The 18,959-nt window shown below is 38.6% G+C and overlaps 1 protein-coding gene across 5 annotated transcripts in view; it reads right to left on the reverse strand.

Moving 5' to 3' along the window:
• Nucleotides 1-6,183: 6,183 nt before the first annotated feature.
• The window catches only part of pitpnm3 (PITPNM family member 3), an 89,397-nt gene continuing 76,621 nt past the window's right edge, over nt 6,184-18,959 (reverse strand). For 3 of the 5 annotated variants that reach the window (XM_084419499.1, XM_084419500.1, XM_084419496.1), the window contains exons 12-20: nt 18,539-18,687; nt 15,185-15,301; nt 12,320-12,436; nt 10,986-11,134; nt 10,603-10,752; nt 10,079-10,262; nt 8,722-8,850; nt 8,238-8,617; nt 6,184-7,145 (exon numbers count right to left, since the gene is read on the reverse strand). In XM_084419499.1, coding sequence (XP_084275625.1) covers nt 8,297-8,617; nt 8,722-8,850; nt 10,079-10,262; nt 10,603-10,752; nt 10,986-11,134; nt 12,320-12,436; nt 15,185-15,301; nt 18,539-18,687 — 1,316 coding nt within the window. In that variant the 3' untranslated portion in view covers nt 6,184-7,145; nt 8,238-8,296. Of the gene's footprint in view, nt 7,146-7,479; nt 7,603-8,237; nt 8,618-8,721; nt 8,851-10,078; nt 10,263-10,602; nt 10,753-10,985; nt 11,135-12,319; nt 12,437-15,184; nt 15,302-18,538; nt 18,688-18,959 lie in introns of those variants that run through there. The other 2 variants (XM_084419497.1, XM_084419498.1) reach the window with 2 other exon arrangements.

Here is an 18,959-nt window from a genome sequence, read left to right on the forward strand (position 1 = left end):
GAAATAAGCAGCTAGACATCATGTTTGCAAATCTTACATTGACAAAATCAAACAAGCACATAAACATATACTCAAAAAAAATAATAAAAAATAATAAAAACTCAAACTCAGCTGAACACAAGGAACAAGTGGGAGTATTAAGAAATAACCTGATGACGACCGGGTTACCTTCACCTGCCACTTAAAACATAGAGTCCACAGTTTCCATCTAATGAAGATGGGCATTGTTCGAGTATTTTAGGGAGAATGTACTTTCACAGATAATTGGTTTCAGTGACGTAAAAACATCCACTTTGCTTTGTGGTAAATTATTGATCGTTACGCAATCAAAAAGTCTAGTACATAGTGCACATCCTCTCTCGGGAATGAAAGCGGTAACAGTGATTGAGGCTGTCCGGTATATGCTAACCCTCAATGTCAGGCTGGAGGATGGTTACGCTCTGAACCAGGACATCAGGGTGGTCACGTGTCTCGCTAAATCCCCTGAGGCTTTCAACTGTGGAACAAAGTCCTCAGTATAACTTTTTTCATCTGCGTCTTTCTTCTCCAAATTGACTTTTTATACACTAGACCAAAAGCAAGAGCAGGTCAAACTGCTTTCTCAGAGCCTTAATGGGAAAGAAAAAAAACGTAGATCAGATTATTATCCTCCTCCTCAAACATCAAATTTCGTGATTTGTTTTCCTCTCATGTTATGAAAGTATATATACCAGATGTGCTAAAAATCCAAGATCGTATAGTTCGTAAATCTCAAAATAAAACTCCTTTTATCACTTCCAGGCATAAATAGTTGGAACAGATGATGTAATAGTTATTTTTCTGGATGTGGTAAATATCGAATTATGGGCTATCTCAGGAAGCACGACTGAATCATCTGAATGATTCAGCACAATGATTTCAGCATCTAATAGAATAGGTTACTCACTACAGTAAGGCTGAATATCATCTAAAACCCACAAAAGACAGGGAATTCAAGTTAAATGTTAATGCTTAGGTTGAAGGCAGAGTCCATTGTGGTGTCTGTGGACAAAAAGAGAAAATGTGTTCTAGCCTACAATACCATGAATGCCTGGAAATGAGAAATAGAAAAGTAGAGAAGTAATGAAACAAGAAAAAAATGAAAAAATCTAAACCCTAGAACAAAATAGCAATAAAAACCAAACCAAACTAAAAACTAAACAAGAAAAAAAAACCAAGCAAAACTGCAACAAAGCACAACATAAAACCCCTAAAAGCTCAAAAACCAGAATGCAACAACAAAACAAATAAAAGAACAGCAAAAAATCAAAAACTGAAACAAAGTTTCTCAGTACACACACACACACAAAAAGAAAATCACACAAAGAACTAAAGACCCCCCAAAAAAGACCTGTTCACATTTATAAGGTCCTTAGCATACGAAAATCCTACAAATTCTAATTGTATATTCTTGCATTGTGAATATTTTAAAATCCTAAACTATTTTCTGCTATTTCACAACCGTTAAGGCAGTAATGATGATTCTGGACATATCAACAGTGCCTTTAACAGGAGCTTGCTTGAGACTCTTGCTGGATGCTACACGACTTTCCCATGAACGACAGTGAGTTGGAAACTAGTCCCCGGGGGATCATGGGCTTGACCCTGCAGCTGAAGAATGTTCTGAAAATTCTGACAGACTAGCTGCTGCATGTAATAGTGTGTGCAAGAGAACGCTAGTGTGTATTTATGGTTATTTTGCAGAAGGTTTTTGCTTGTCAGGTCAAAATATGTCCTGTACTTAAACCAGAATTGTCCAGGAAGTCATTTGATACTAAACTGCAGTCTCAGAAAGTTTCCAAAGCTCCAGATCATCAAATCTGCACCACAATGAACACCGAAAGTGTTCTACTGTAGTGGAACTACTGGTCTTAGGGGCCCTCTTAAATGGAATCATATCTATGTGTTTGATTGGCTTTCATTAAAAGAAACTAACTAAATGATGTTGCCGTGCTGGGACCAATCTTCATAATGACTTGTGGCAATGTGTCATTATTCATTTTTAAAGCTACCAAGTTAAATCTACAGTATTATATCAGATTGAAATAGGCTCGGTCTCTACTTTGTGAGGTTTCAAATAGGTCCCTGCCTTTGAAAAACGTTTGTGGCATTTGTATTCATCTATCTTTTAAACAACCACAGGTCAGGATGGGACATTTTCTAATCAAAGCAACCCAATGACAGCTAAATATAAACATGATTTTGCAGAGAAGATGATTAATAGTAACGCTCATTTTGGTGATAAAACAAGTGATTATCTGCAATATTTGCAAAGAGGAATTACCACGCGAGTATGATAAAGATGCATTCAATCAAAAATGTGCAACAATGCTGGCACGTCGAGAACAATGGATTAAAGAGGGCCCATCAATAATCCCAGCGATAAATTCACACAAATTGAACCTGCCAACCTCTCCAGCACATTTCTGGAGCATTAATCTGCTAAAGTGTGTGAATTGTGATAAAAGGACTATTTCCATTGCATGCAAAAGAATGAGCGGGATACATTCATTAAAGGGATAGATCACCCAAAAAGGAAAATTCTGTCATTAATTACTCACCCTCATGTCGTTCCAAACCCGCAAGGTCATGTTCAATGAAGATCTTTGAAGATCTTTTTGATGAAATCTGAGAGCTTTCTGTCCTTCCATTGACATCTACGCAACTGAAACTTTGACGCTTCAAAAAGTTCATAAAGAGATCGTAAAACGAATCCATATGATTTGAACGGTTTAGTCCAAATTTAAACAGAAAACATAAACAGAAGCTCAACCGAACCTGCTTGATGCACGAGAAGCTCAAGCGTGCTGTCTAACAGACGAGAATGAACCTCATTGGTTCTTGTAGAAGCTCAAACGTGCTGCGCAACACGAGAATGAACCTCATTGGTTCTTGCTGAAGCTCAAACGTGCTGTGCAACACGAGAATGAACCTCATTGGTTCTTGCTGAAGCTCAAACGTGCTGTCTAACACACAAGAATGAACCTCATTGGTTCTTGCTGAAGCTCAAACATGCTGCGCAACACGAGAATGAACCTCATTGGTTCTTGCTGAAGCTCAAACGTGCTGTGCAACACGAGAATGAACCTCATTGGTTCTTGCTGAAGCTCAAACGTGCTGTCTAACACACAAGAATGAACCTCATTGGTTCTTGCTGAAGCTCAAACATGCTGCGCAACACGAGAATGAACCTCATTGGTTCTTGCTGAAGCTCAAACGTGCTGCGCAACACGAGAATGAACCTCATTGGTTCTTGCTGAAGCTCAAACATGCTGCGCAACACGAGAATGAACCTCATTGGTTCTTGCTGAAGCTCAAACGTGCTGTGCAACACGAGAATGAACCTCATTGGTTCTTGCTGAAGCTCAAACGTGCTGTCTAACACACAAGAATGAACCTCATTGGTTCTTGCTGAAGCTCAAACATGCTGCGCAACACGAGAATGAACCTCATTGGTTCTTGCTGAAGCTCAAACGTGCTGCGCAACACGAGAATGAACCTCATTGGTTCTTGCTGAAGCTCAAACGTGCTGTCTAACACACGAGAATGAACCTCATTGGTTCTTGCTGAAGCTCAAACATGCTGCGCAACACGAGAATGAACCTCATTGGTTCTTGCTGAAGCTCAAACATGCTGCGCAACACGAGAATGAACCTCATTGGTTCTTGCTGAAGCTCAAACGTGCTGTCTAACACACAAGAATGAACCTCATTGGTTCTTGCTGAAGCTCAAACGTGCTGCGTAACACGAGAATGAACCTCATTGGTTCTTGCTGAAGCTCAAACGTGCTGTCTAACACACGAGAACCTCATTGGTTCTTGCTGAAGCTCAAACATGCTGCGCAACACGAGAATGAACCTCATTGGTTCTTGCTGAAGCTCAAACGTGCTGTCTAACACACAAGAATGAACCTCATTGGTTCTCGCTGAAGCTCAAACGTGCCGCGTAACACGAGAATGAACCTCATTGGCTCTCACGTCAAGCGAACATGCTTGAGTTTCTGTTTAGCTACCTATGGAAGGACACAAAGCTCTCAGATTTCATCATTTCTTCATTCAAGATCTTCATTTGTGTTCTGAAGATGAATGAAAGTCTTACAGGTTTGGAACGACATGAGGGTGAGTAATTAATGACAGAATTATTCATTTTTTTTCCACATTTTTGGGTGAACTAACCCTTTAACAGTAATAGCCACTGAGAATATTTGTGCACCTGCTGACTTTAAAAGACCTGTGACAATATCCTGAAAACTGTCCCTTGAGAGAGAAAGAAAAAGTTAATTTCACTAGAAACCTGTTGTCTGTTTCAAGAATATAATTTATTTAAGCTAGGTTCAAACTACTCGGAGTGGCGGACACAATTGAGTGCTGAAGACAAAACCGACTGGTTTGTTTTGGTTCAAAATCACTCACTCTTTTGCTCAGGGATAATTTACATCAGCGCAAAAGCGATTTGCATACATATTAAAGAATAGGTCAGTCCATCTAAAGCGTTGTGACTATTGACAGAGTAATTAGTATAACACTGAGCTGCTTCCTGAATGTGTGTGTGTGAATTGATAGAGCTATACTCAGAAAAAGTCACAACTTGAGACGTCTTCACAGTACTGACAGAGCCAAAGTTTAAATGGATATATCGAGCAGGTTTTACAATGGTTTATTGAGTTAGTATACAGCTCAGTATTGGCCAAACAGAAGCACATCCACTGAAATAGACTGACTGGACCAAATACCACAATAATACATGTTGTCAAGAGACCTTTTATGGGAGGCCACTGACACAGTTGCGTATTGAATATGTCCTTTACATGTTTTAAAAAAAACAAATATACTTTTTCACACACCATCCAAGAATATAGATATCAGACAAATAAATATACATCTTGATAAGGCTGAAAACAAGTCCATATACAGTACATTGACAATTCAGCAATGTCGTTTCAATGATCACACACACAGAATAATTAAAAAGTCTGCCTATAAAATCTACACAAATTACAGGCTCGGTTTAAAACTTTAACTATCAGAGGATCAAAAGGCCACTAGCACAATCTCTGATTAAAAATATATACAATAAATACAAAAATATCCAAACTAACACTCACACAAGACTCGCATACACGTAATGTACATGCACACATATAGATACAGATCCACACAGACCAAAACACTCATGCCTACCCACTTTCACACAGTTTCTAGGGCAATATAAAGAATTACAGTTAAATATACAAGTAAATAAAATGATACATACTTTAGTTGTGAAATTGACAGCCCCATACAAAATACCAAAAAATCAGTAATTGCAATAGGAAAAAATGTGACATAACAAGAACTACTGACTATGGACACCCTCTGGCAGAGTCATAGTGACACCAGCATTATAACGGCCTGATAGTGTCTTTTGTTCAAACACAGTAGATTGTTTACATTTTTTTATTGTAACACCAAGGTTTATCCTCAAGTATAGCATCAAATACTAATATAGTATGTTCTTCAACAAGACCATCATACTCAGTGAGATGGATTTACATGTAAACAATATCAATGTCTGTTTGCGCAAGTCGTACCAATAAAACTGATTAATGTGACAAAGACATCATGACAATCAAAGTCACGTTACGATACAAATTTAAAATAGTAATTTGGCCAGCGCACTACAAAAAATATTTTCGCAATCAGAGTTTTGGTTTTTGGTTTTCAGTCAAACTATGTAAATATTCTTAACAAGATGCATTTGCTTAAGAAACAAAATGAAAAAAATAAAATAAAATTAAGACGTATTCAGAGGATATACACACTACCGTTCAAAAGTTTGGGGTCAGTAAGATATTTTAATGTTTTTGGAAGTCTCTTATGCTCACCAATGCATTTATTTGATAAAAAAATACAGTAAAAACTGTAATACAATGAAATATTATTAAAATTTTAAATAACTGTGATGGCAAAGCTGAATTTTCAGCAGCCATTACTCGTCTTCTGTGTCACACGATCATAATATTTTTATGGAAACAGTGATGTTTTCAGGATTCTTTAATGAAGAGAGGGAAAAAAATGCATTAATTTCTTTCAAAGATAATAAAAAAAAAGCTTATGAACGGTAGTGTATATTCTTTAATACAATTCTTTAATTTTTCTTTTATAATTATTATAATAATTATAATTTCATAATTATTTGTCCTACCCTATTGGAATTTTCATTCAAATCTAACAATTTTTCTTTTATTTATCTATTCCCAAGATATACTGTCTAAAAAACAGAATTCTTATGCTTCAAGTAAATTTATCTTGTTTTAAGGATGTTTAAATATTTGTACTGGAAAAAGAGACAAAATACTGATTAAGAAAATGCTTTATTGCAGTGTGAGCACTGCTGCAGTCAGCTATTGCCACGCTCATAAACATCAAACACACTGCAGTATGTTTGTCTCAGTGCCACTTATATTTACAACATGGGTAAGAGACAGGCACAGAAAAACCATCGATGGTTATAAATCTGCTTCTGCAGTGTACCAGAGAGCTGCGAGTTGTGGCGTGACCCGTCAGAGGAGTGGGCGGAGTTCAGCAGCATCCGCTGTCAGACTGTGTTCTGGCTGAGTGGCTGAACAGAGACGGGGCGACAAGAGTTCAGAGCAGGTCGCCACACTGGCACAAAAGGTTAATGTACAGTTTTGCAAGTCCATCTGGCCACAAGCGGGCCGTAGACAGCCGCCCAGAGAGCAGACAAATGCCTGCAATATTAAAATAGAGGGATTATTGCAAGAGTCAGCGCTGCCACCTGTCCGAGCAGCGGGATGCTCGCCCTCCCTTTTCCTCCGTATTGCTTAGGCACGAAGAAATTTAATGTTTTCACTTATCAGACATCCTCTTTCTTCCTGACAGGTGATGAGAGGAATCCTTCAGAGGATGCTAAATAAATCCAGAAGCTCCTGACGTACAACCCCAAAGCATCACGGACGGATGAAACATGGATGAAATTGAATTTCGAAACAAGACTCCTCTGCTCCTGCTGCTGAAAGTTTGTGTGCCGTTGCGTCAGATCCATTCGGGCGGCACTTCACTTTTAGCAGCTCAGGTGGGATCTGTCTTATTATATGGTGTGTAATATCTGCAGAAGTAGTAAAGATGCTGTGAGGTTGAGGGAGGAGAGAGATTGTGAATTAAGGAATGCTTCGCACAGCAGTCACGCTCCAACGAGCGCCCATATAAATATCTATTCCATTATGAAAATCATCAGAGAAAATTACAAACGGCCGTGGAAGGCATCTATCTAATCATTATTTGGAAAAAGGGAAGAGCGCTGGAGTCGGGGCATGTCTAGGCACTCTATTTGCGGATCACCGGGCCCAGCAGAGAAGCCTCCCAGTTGCACATTTGCATTCAGATTTGCGCAGCGTGATGAGATATGAGGCGGTGGGAGGCCCAGGCTATATTAATAATCCTTCAGCCTTTTCTACAGTCCTGATTATGAATGAGGTGGAGCTGGAGGAGGGGTACCCTCTGATTTAATGTAGATGTTTGGAAGGATGTCGAGCCACTTGTACAGTCCCTAATCGCTTTTTTCCAATTTGACGGGATAAAGCCGCTAAATTATTCAAGGAGAAAACCGATAACATGGGGGGTGAGGTCTTACTGGGGTCTGAATACAAAATATGGGTTATTAATTCAACGATGCTGAAATCGAATTTAGGAAAATTTTACAGCACAATTGCGATGAGATAAGAATTAGATTTGTGCTCATTTGAAATTTTTATTTAAAATATGAACATGCTCCATCTTCATTTAAAATCTATTTATAATGACTAGAGACAAAATCAAAACAGCCTAAAAGGTTGTTCGACGGGGCTAAATGTTTTTCATTATTACCAATGCATTTTTTACTCACAAATAGCTATTTCAACCATTATACAATTTTATTTATTAAATGACTTAAGATTTTATTCATTTCCATGACTTTTCTGTCCGGGGAACAACTTAATATAGGAAATATGATTTCAGATTACATTTTGTTTTATAGTTTTTGTTTTTTTAAGTTTTTTTTTAAATCTAATTGTCTTATTTTAAACAATTTTAAGTGATCTTGCGGCCCCCCTTGGAAGTGTGCTGAGGCCCCCTAGTGGGTCCCAATCCCCCTGGTTGAGAGCTACTGGTCTAGAGCATGTTCACATTCAAATAGAATCCCAGTGAAACGCAAAAATGTGTTTTGTGTGAATGGCTTACCTAGGCTCTGGCCACCGAGAGATCATTCCTTTTTCCACCCCTGCTATGTTTCTCTTTGGTCAGGGAGTGGTGTCACCACGGTGCATGGACCCCCGTGCCCACATGGCATTGCCCGGACCCCCTCCACCCCCGTGGTCCTTGTCCGACTCGGGTTGGCTCTGTGCTCGTTCTGGCTTTGGGTTGGGTGTCATGGGCGGATCAGGCTGCTGCACCGACATCGTGCGACGAAGGTGTGTGCGCTTACACAAGAAGTCCGGTTTGGCCGAAAGACCAAATGAGCCCTTTCGAAGCACCATTCGCACGGAAGAGGTCTTCTTGGGCCGGGCTCTGTGACTGAATTGCAGGGAGGAGAGATGTACCGCATAGCCCTCGCTCAGGAACTGTGATGGATCACAAGACGTGAGAAAATATTAGAGAAAACTTAATCATTTTTGACCAGTTATGGTGGAAATTGAATGAAAGACAAGGAAGAATCAAAGTTAACCTGGCACTGATTCTGGTACTTCTTGGAGGGCCGTCCCACTATATATATCTGGTTGGGGCTGAGGTCCAGCATGCTGTAGACGGAAATGTCCTTCATGGAGCCGTAGGCACAGTTGATTTTAATGTGACACTGCCAACATGAGAAAAGGTCAAAGTGTGATAGACGGCCTGAGGATACACTACGAAAACACCTCAGTTCCTGTGTGACTACTCGTGCGTGAGACAGGGGAAGCGAGCGTGAGAGAACTAGGCCAAGAGATACAAAAAAGGAATAAAGAAAAGAGATGTTCATTCCTACTATGTGGTGTGGTATACTTTTATGTCCCTATCACATGTCTAATATACACTGCTCTTCAAAAGTTTGGTGTCTATAACATTTTTTGCAAGAAGTCTCTTATGTTCAGTGTCACATGATCCTTCAGAAATCATTCTAATAGGCTGATTTGATGCTCAAGAAACATTTCTTACTATTTTCAATGTTAAAAAATTGCTGTACTGCCTAATATGTTTTGTAGAAACAGTTCAAAAGAACAGTGTTTATTTATTATAAATGTTTTTACTGTCACTTTTGAACAATTGAATGTGTTCTTACTAAAAAAGAAGTATTCATTTCTTTAAAAAAAATAATTAACTAATCCCAAACACAATTAACTGAATTGTGAGTAATTTCTGAGTAATCTCACTGGTTTTAATGGATGTTTCCAATTCTGACATTTTGTCAGGTGCTTTTGACATGAAAATCTGGCAATTTAATAAACAATTGAGGTGTTTCTTCATTTTTTCTTAAATTACAATATTTCAAATCAATGCATGTTTTCTGAAGAAAACAGTTTTAATTGGTAATTCATTTTTAAAAATATAGGTCCTCAACTTCATGTTAGTCTACCAAAAACAAGTTCCTCAATGACATCATCCTCCAGCAAGTGACATCATTTTTGGTGGCAAGACAACAGCAAAAACACCACTAAGTATTAGAAATGTTTTTGATGAAATCTGTGATGTTTTGATGTATTAGTTGGTTCTTTTTTTACTCTTATTTTTGATAAAATCACAAAATCTATATAATATGAAATTGGAAAGATGGTTAATTAAACAATAATCAAATTGACACCCTCATTTTAATCCCTCACTGAGCAATGGTTAAATTCAGATTTTTATTTTCCTGTTCATTTTCCACAGTGTACATAATAAGACGTTATGATTCAAAGCACATTTCTGAAAGTCTAGTGTGCCCATTTATAGAAACACTTACACCTACAACACAGCCATATATAGTTTCATTCATATATAGTTCAAAAAAGTACTGCAGAACAGGAATGACCTACTGTACATATGGACACGATAGCAGATAGATTTACCTCTTGCACCAGGTTCCTGAGGAAGATGGTTTTCTGGCGAAGTGGGTCGTGCACCAACCCCTCTGAAAAGAAGATCATTCCCTGGGGGAAGTTGTGTTGAGACAGCCAGGACACAACCCTCTGCTTCTGCATGTCTGGACGGCCAGTGATATAAATGATCAGGTAGCCCAGGTCCTGCCAGTGCCTGCACGCAAAATACTATCATTTACCCTTTGCACAATCCCATGATTTGGGGACTGATTTCAGGATAGTCATAGCGCCTGGTCCTCCAACAACAGATTGCATTTGACAAAGCAGTAAATTTGCCCAAGGACAGTCTGGGAAACAACCCAAGATTGTCCATTTGTGAATCCCAAACCCCATCTGATATCTGGTATCAGCACTTCCCTATCTGTCTATTAAATGAAATCCAATTGTGTTTCACCGGCAGGCCAGTTCTTTTCAATATCGCTAAGGCATGAAATGAAAGCATCGATTCTCTCTCGCACACATTTACACACAAAGCCAGCAAGTGAATTTGTTACCTGACCACATCCACAGCTCCGGGCCGTACTTTAGGGTCACTGCCCATAATAGAGACGCTAGCGGCAAATGAACCGTCGATGCTAAAGACGACACACTCCATCCCTCGTGGCAACACCGTCAGGAAGGCCTCTGCGCTCGTCTGGTCACCCCTGCGAGGAAAGAGAGACATGAAGTGAGAGGAGAACCAAGATCCGGCTCTTGATCAAACCCGAGATCAATTTAACAACGAGGAGTTGTTCTCCTTCAGCCCTCAGGGTGAGAGTTTTACGAGTGCCAATTGAACGCTGCTTGGTATCCTCGCAAATTATCCCCGCTGAGACAACCTTGAGATACAGCACTTTTGGAAACATTACAAGTAATCTTCAGAGTCCCATTGACTTACTTGACAACCATTTTAATGGGGTAGACTCCCACGGCCAGCTTTTTGGTTTTGGGAATGGTGTAGGTCACTCTGCCACTGCTGTTGGTCACCTCGGTGTCTAAGTGCACCCAGCGACCAGACTGTGGCTGGGTCATCACGTACACATCGACCTGAGAGACAAAACAACAAAGAAAAAGACAGTGAGAAGGAGCGAATGAGAGGAAGGGAGATTATTTGGAAAAGTTAAATATAAAATATTACACCGTTCAAAAGTTTGGGGTCATTCAGATTTCTTTTAGAAGAAATTAATACTTTTATTAAGCAAAGACGCATTAAATTTATTAAAAGTAACAGTAAAGGCATTTATATTGTTACAAAAGATCTCAAACAAATGCTGTTCTTTCAATTAATTAAACCTTCTAATAGTAGTGTAAATATTTAGTTTCTTAAGTGCAAATATTATGTTCATGTTAATATTATATAATATACAGTACTGGTCAAAAGTTTGGAAACATTACTATTTTTTAATGTTTTTGAAAGAAGTCTCTTATGCTCATCAAGCCTGTGTTTATATGATTAAAAATAAGTGGAAAAAACCCCACTAATATTGTGAAATATTATTACAATTTTAAATAATGGTTTACTATTTTAATATACTTTAAAATATAATTGATTTCTGTGATGCAAAGCTGAATTTTCAGCATCATTACACCAGTCTTCAGTGTCACATGATCCTTCAGAAATCATTCTAATGTGCTGATTTATTATCAGTGTTGGAAACAGATTTATCAATGTGAATAAAAAGTTATAAAAGAATAGCATTTATATAACCTGTATGTCATGCAGTATTCAAGTATTTGTCAATAACATTAAATAATAATTAAAAATCATTCAGAATTAAATAAAGAGAAGTGTTTTTTTTAGTTTTTTTTTCAATATTGCTTTGATTAATATTTACAACATAAATAGATATTTTAACAACAATATTAGATTTATTTCCCAACCTTTTAAAGTATAACGTTAATGTTTACATTAGAACTTCGCCAAGATGGCCAATATTTTAGTTATTGGCTTCAAAATGTAAATAATGAATACTTTCCGTATTGATGCATCCCTAATTCTAACTGTTTACCTACACAGCCACATATTATCATAAGGTGCAAGTGCTCTTCCAGAGAATAGAGTGAGTACTGATACTGTAAATGATACTGGTAAGGGAGCATGATTTTATTTTAGTATCAACTTGGGGTCGAAGTGCCAGTGCTTTTGAGTACTGTTGCACTATAAAAAAATGTATGCATGCAAATAGCTTGTTTGAATGTATATTGACAGATACTGGACCAGTGCTCTCTCACCTTTTCACCGGTCAGGGTTACCATATCCAGAGGACCATACATGAAACGACCAACCAGGGTCTGGTGCCCGTCCTCGGTCGCAATGACATCATTGACTCTGTGGTTGGCAGTGACATTCTGCAGACAGAAAGTGGAGATATTAGGTTGTCTCTGCTTTTAAAAATGTTTTAGCATTTGCCAAAATAAGAGTAAATGACACGGATAATACACCATTACTGCCTTGCACCATTATTGATAGATGGGGGGAAACGAGAAAGGGGCAGTTTCATAAGTATGCAGTACAAAGTCCTTCCAAAAGAGGGTGTCAAACTCTAATCCTTCCCACATACATTTCATTTTAATGATAACGCTGTTCACACAGAGCCCAGTGAAGATAAATCCTACAGCCCCTGCTGAGTGTGAAATGTGAAATTAAAGCAAGCAAAAGACAGAGCTATGCAAATCCTGAGAATAACTGTTCGCAGTCACCTTCATGCCAGCAGAGGAAGCAGACAAACATAGAGAGGAAGATAAACACAAGAAGCTTTAACTCTGCCGCTTTATAGAGCAAAGGCAAGACTTTGAGACGGCGTCTGAATTCACAAAAGCTTTCCCCATAAGCACGTCTTAAACGTCCCACTCACATACCAGCTATTTAGTAAAACTAATACTCTATGCATGAGACATCATCATACTGATACTTGAATTAGCAAGCCCCACTAAAAAATATCAGTTTAAGTTAACGTCATGTAAACATTGACAACCAGAAATCGCCAACTCTCTTTGTAAATTAATAATTTCAGGTCATTTGGTCATGGTAGCGTGAATGTCACTTTAAAAAATAACTACTTAGCATGGTAACTTTAGGATGAGAAGCTAAGTACTGTGACTTCGTTAATATTATGCTATCATGTTGGCATGGCATGAGTCCACACAGAGCTGTAACAGCCCAGTAAATAATTAGACCACACAAGCTAATGAGACTGATTGTGCAGATTTATCATTTAATGAAGCGGTTAAACATTACCCAGCTTGCAGCCATTTGCATATTGATCAAGTCAGTCAATAAATCATCTTGGCATGGGCCTATACATGATTGCCATTTGATGGGCTATCCAAACAGACACGTACTGGTGCGATGTGCACACACTGCCAATAAGCAGCACACCGCAATATGTGCTGGTGACACACCTGAGTGGATCTTCAGACACAAGACTGATCCAACATAGGAGCATGTTGCTATGTAGGAAAAGCATGGATTCAGGTTGGTGCAAACTTTATGCCTTGCAGGTCGTTCACTGAGCCAAAATGACGCAGCATATATACACAAATGCACAAGTGGATAAAGACATTCTCACAACAGAATCAGGAGAGTTCTTTCGAAAACAACACGACCGCATAGAAACACCTTTGAAAGGCTAGCAAGAGCTCTGATCAAACTCTATTGAGGCCATCAGCGCATTGAGAAGGGCTCAGCGGGCGGAAGAAATACATGCAATTTCAGATCAAGGTCCTGAGTGATCAAAACACCATTCCCTGTGAAAAGAAAAGGTAGCGGCGATAACACACAGAAGTGTTTCTGCAAGCTATACTTAATTTCAGTGAAGAACTGGGAAGAACTGTTATGGCGGGTTCTTTTGAACATGAGCCTAACAGTAAGCCTGCACAGGCACTAGTTTTCAACAGCACTGTTAGGTAATTTTGTTGATATGCCTCCAAGCACTAAATCAAGGTCGGCTGTGATGCTTATTTTCGTAAAGCACAGATTTCTGGCCCACACACACTGAGCTATTGTGCCGCATTTGAGAAACTCAAAGCAATGGCAGTGAGGGGATATTTTTAGTTCTTCTACAATGTCAGGACTCTGCTGCGGTCCACATTTTTACTTGAGTGATATGAGTGTGTGAGTGTACGACTGTCTGCAGACCAGAGTCTGAAATTAATCAGGGCTCCGGGGTGAAAATGCCATTGAAAGGGACATACTGTAAAAGCTCTGAATATTTAAATGTAGGGGCCAAAAAATGTCCTCAATCGAAACAGCTATTACACCAAATCTACATTGACAGCAGAGAAGTATACTTTACAATCTGACACTCAGACCAGCCAATTATTTTAAATTAAGCACTGATATTAAAATTCTGCCGCATATCGATAAGCTGATAAATATTTGTATGTTACGGCCGATAATATTCAAAAAAATTCTAACCCTTTCTATTTTCTAAATGCATTTGTGAACCACTCATCTGTAAGTTTCAATTTTTTAAAATTCTGATCTTATAATTTTTTCATTATCATAAATGGATTATTTGGTGAAAACTATTAACGTATGCCAGACTTTTCCAATCATTTCATCCTCACATTTCTTAACAATCGTCTGCAAGCTCGCATTCAGATTTGTCTCAATTTTTCTTATTCAATAATCCATTTCACTTGGATGTATGTCACAATATGATAAAAAAATGATCTGCAGCTACTTCTGTTACATTGCAATAAGGATCCAACAATGACAGATACAATAAAAAAAACTATCAGACGATAAGCAATATAGTATCAATATATCATGCAGTGCAATTTATAAGGCTAGAAAAAGTTAGCTTCTGAAAATCAATTCTAAGGGTCAAATATTACCTCTTAATAAAGATATGACACTGCTGCAAACAGATACTTCAATCACATTGACATCTAACTGATGGCTAGCCTTACTCAGCAGATTTCATGCACAGAGGACTACAATTAATCACAACAGACACTTATAATGAAGAAAAAGTTGATCTTGCATCACGTCATCAGCAGGCCTGGGCTAAAGAGCAAAGCTTAATGGTGTTTGGAGATCTTCCAATGCATGTGAGGGTGTGTTTTTGTCAGCATGGCCGTGTTTGTCCTTACCCTAAGCTTGACGTGCGTGCGTCTGCGTAGCCACTTCTCTCTTGGGCTTGAAGGGGAGAAGGGGGCGGAGTCAGAGTTGTCTGTCTCTTGGGCTTTCGCATAGTCATAGTGCATCACCTGTCAATCAATCACACAGATATTGGAAACCAACCATTACTGTCATCAAGAGGCTGTTTAACCTCTAAGAGAGACTAAAGGTAAAGTGTGTAATTTCTGCGGCACTAGAAACGCCACAGCAATAGGTAATAAGTTTCCTGCTTGCCCTTGGTTGGACAAACATATAATCCCACCCTAAATGTACACCACTGGTTAAGCCAGATGCACAGATGTCAGACAACAAATTGCTTATAGTAGTACTACACATTATACTTGGACAGAAATTACTCAAAATGGACAATAAAATGTCAAGTCATCTATTTATATAGTGCTTTATACAATACAGATTGTTTCAAAGCAGCTTCACAGTTAAAACAACAGAATCAATGATGCAAACTTAATCAAATATAAATTCATTCATATTTTGTTGTAAAGCAGCTCCAAAAGGATAATAGTGTAATTATTCAACTCAAGTCAGTTCAGTGTTGATTCAGTTCAGTTTAATAACTGTTTAAAATGTGTAGTAATGTGTTAAATCCAACTATGAATCAGCAGTATAGTCCTTTTATCTTAAGGAATGACAAGTCAAGCTGTAATCATTTTCCATCCAAGCGCAGATAATAAGAACTGCTATTTTCTAAGGATAAACAACAAAACATTCTTTAAATGCTGCAACTGAGCAGGTCTGATTGAATCAAAGTGCAGGTATAAAAACTTCAAATGAAATACAAGTCTCATAATTTGTCTTTTTTTTTCTTCTGTTTCCTGCAGCAACATAACTTGCTACTATGAGAAATACACCAACAATCAAAAGCGTTTTTATGACCTCTGGTATTTCACGAAAAGTTCACTCAGTGGATTCGGGTGTAGATGAAACGTCTTTGTTGCTGCATCATTTGAGCCGTATCAAGGGGATCATGTTTACTAGTCTTTCGTGTTACTCTTAGGGCTTGAGGATTTGCTGAATGTGAGATGAAAGCTACATTTGAGGACATAAATTATGTCAATCTTTGACTTTGATGAAGTTGTTTATATTGTATGCAGACTGTCAGGGAATGCGCTAACTGAATACAGGTGACACTGAATCCTAAACCAGACCCAACATAAGACAAGATCCAAGTGATCCTTTTTCCGTTCAAATGACAGTCACAGCCAATCAGAATTGTTTAATATACAGCTATGTGGAGCAGGTGCCAGGTGGTAGGAACAATGAGATTTTAGTGATGCTGCAGAAATATAAATCACATCAGGGGCCCTATTTTAACGATCTGAAACGCAAGTGTCAAAGCCCAAAGCGCAAGTAACTTTGTGGGCGGGTCTCGGCGCTGTTGCTATTTTCCCGGCGGGATAAATGACTCTTGCGCCGGGCGCAAATCTAAAAGGGGTTGGTCTGAAGTAGCTTCATTATTCATAGGTGTGGTTTGGGCGTAACGTGAAATAAACCAATCAGAGCATCATCTCACATTCCCTTTAAGAGCAGACGCACTTTTTCCTTGGCGGATTGCTATTATAACGGCGGATTTGCCAGGCGCGCGCCAAGAGCGGTTCACAGCCGAGGAGACCAACGCTCTCGTCACGGCCGTAAAAGAGAGAGAAGTGACATTGGGGATGGGAGAAACACACCCAAATTAGCTTCGGTTAAACAGGCATATAATAATGTGGGTAAATGTGTAAGCTAGATGTATGCTTTTATAATAAATTATTATATTTATAATAAATTGTCTATCTATCTATCTATCTATCTATCTATCTATCTATCTATCTATCTATCTATCTATCTATCTATCTATCTATCTATCGTTTGTAATAATATGATTTGCAAAAATGAAAACTGCTGCTTCTGTGTAGATTAGAGAATCACAGTGTATGAGCGTTGTGCACTCTATACATTATGGTCAAGCATGCGGCCTTAAAATAGCATAATGAACAACGCGCAACGCGCCACTGACTTTAGACTAGGTTTTTTCTGGCCAGTGGAGCAATTGTTTTATGGAACAGGTATATGAGCGTTTTATGAGCGCAAGTTCATTCCCTAGTTTAGCGACGTGCTTCTGTGGAGGGAAAAGCGCGCTTTGCGCGGGTGCAAAATAGGAATGAAACATGCGTCGGTGTACAAAGTCAATTGCGCTGGGTGCAAGATAGGGCCCCATGTCTGTTTAAGACAAGCTGCAAGTCTCATGTCAATGTTTTTATTGTTTACTAAATATTAAACCATTATTTTTTTTTCTCTGACTGAAATGAACCTTAATAAATATTAGATTGAACAAAAACTAATAAAAATGTCAAAAGCACATAACAAAATTACCAAAATTAAAATTAATTCATTTGTATTAGTAAAATAACATTGTGCCACGTTGCTTGAAGCGACCATAAATGGATAAAAACCATTTCTCATGCTAAACGACCCATATTCAAATCTCTGAATGACACTTCAGCGAGACTTATCTAAATGTATAAGTGGTGTGTAATGACTTGATTATGTCATAATTGTGTCTACAATAATAGCTTTCTCAGGCCCTGAGGAACGCATAATACGCTAAGGAGAGTTAACACAAACAGATTAGACCAAATACATAAAACATGAAACCGAAGCACAAACTTTGCACATAGATAACAACACTATCTGGCGTGACACCTAAACCGAACACTGCAGCTGGAACTCTTGTCAGCTCTATCTCTCTTTCATGCAGGCAAAGACAATTATGAAGGAACTGCATTCAGAAAGATAGATTGGTCTATGATTTGCCTAAATTGACTACTTCCTCTCCACCTGTGCCGAGACATCTTCTTAAGAATGAATTTAATAAGAGGTGCCATTTGCATTTGACACTCTGAAGTGAAGCCTGCGTACATCTGCATCACGAAGTACATCAGTGATTTGATCTTCAAAAGTCTCTGAAAGTGAAGGATGTGCCACATTTATTTGTCTCTCAGCCAGAGGTTCGGCTGATATGAATAAAAAAGGCATATTAGAATAAGATACAGCCCTTCGGGTGAATCGAAATATCCAGCACAAAAGACCAAGAGGAAGTAAGGGGATGAGTAGACAAATTCTGAGAACAGGGTATCTAAAATCTTTCTTCCTTCGGTCTTGTAATGTTGTACTAATTTGAGTTGTCTGGCACGAGGAGAGCAATAATCAGGGATTTAGAAAAGTTATTTGCATTTCTTTGACCTTAAAGATGCACAATAAAACAAAACAAAATACAGTTTTACAAAATCTGAGTGGACCTTGGCTGTGAATTGCTGTGAATGTACCTGTCGCAGAAGGAAGGCGACCACATCGGTTGATTCCCAGTAGGAAGCGTGGAACAGGTGAGGCAGAGCCACTGTGGGAAACGCCGTCAAGACGTCCGGGCAGTACAGAGAATAATCCAACCGCTTAGACCCCCACCATGTGCTGGAGACTATCACACACACATACATTTACACAGTTTAGTTCAAAAGTTTGAGGTCAGTAAGGTTTATTTATTGTTTCCCCTCTTTTAAGTCTGTTTTTATAAAGGCACACTCGCCTTTATTGTGAATAACGCCTTTATATTTTTTTTATTATCATGAGACAGGTCTTGTAAGTATAAAGCAGTGTAAATAAAACTGCCATGTATTGGACTAATAACTGCCACTATGTCCTTTCTCTTCAGCTGAGATACGATCAACTTAAACAGGGTTAAATAAACTG

Source organism: Rutilus rutilus (assembly GCF_951802725.1).
Source record: "Rutilus rutilus genome assembly, chromosome: 9".
Lineage (NCBI taxonomy): Eukaryota > Metazoa > Chordata > Actinopteri > Cypriniformes > Leuciscidae > Rutilus > Rutilus rutilus.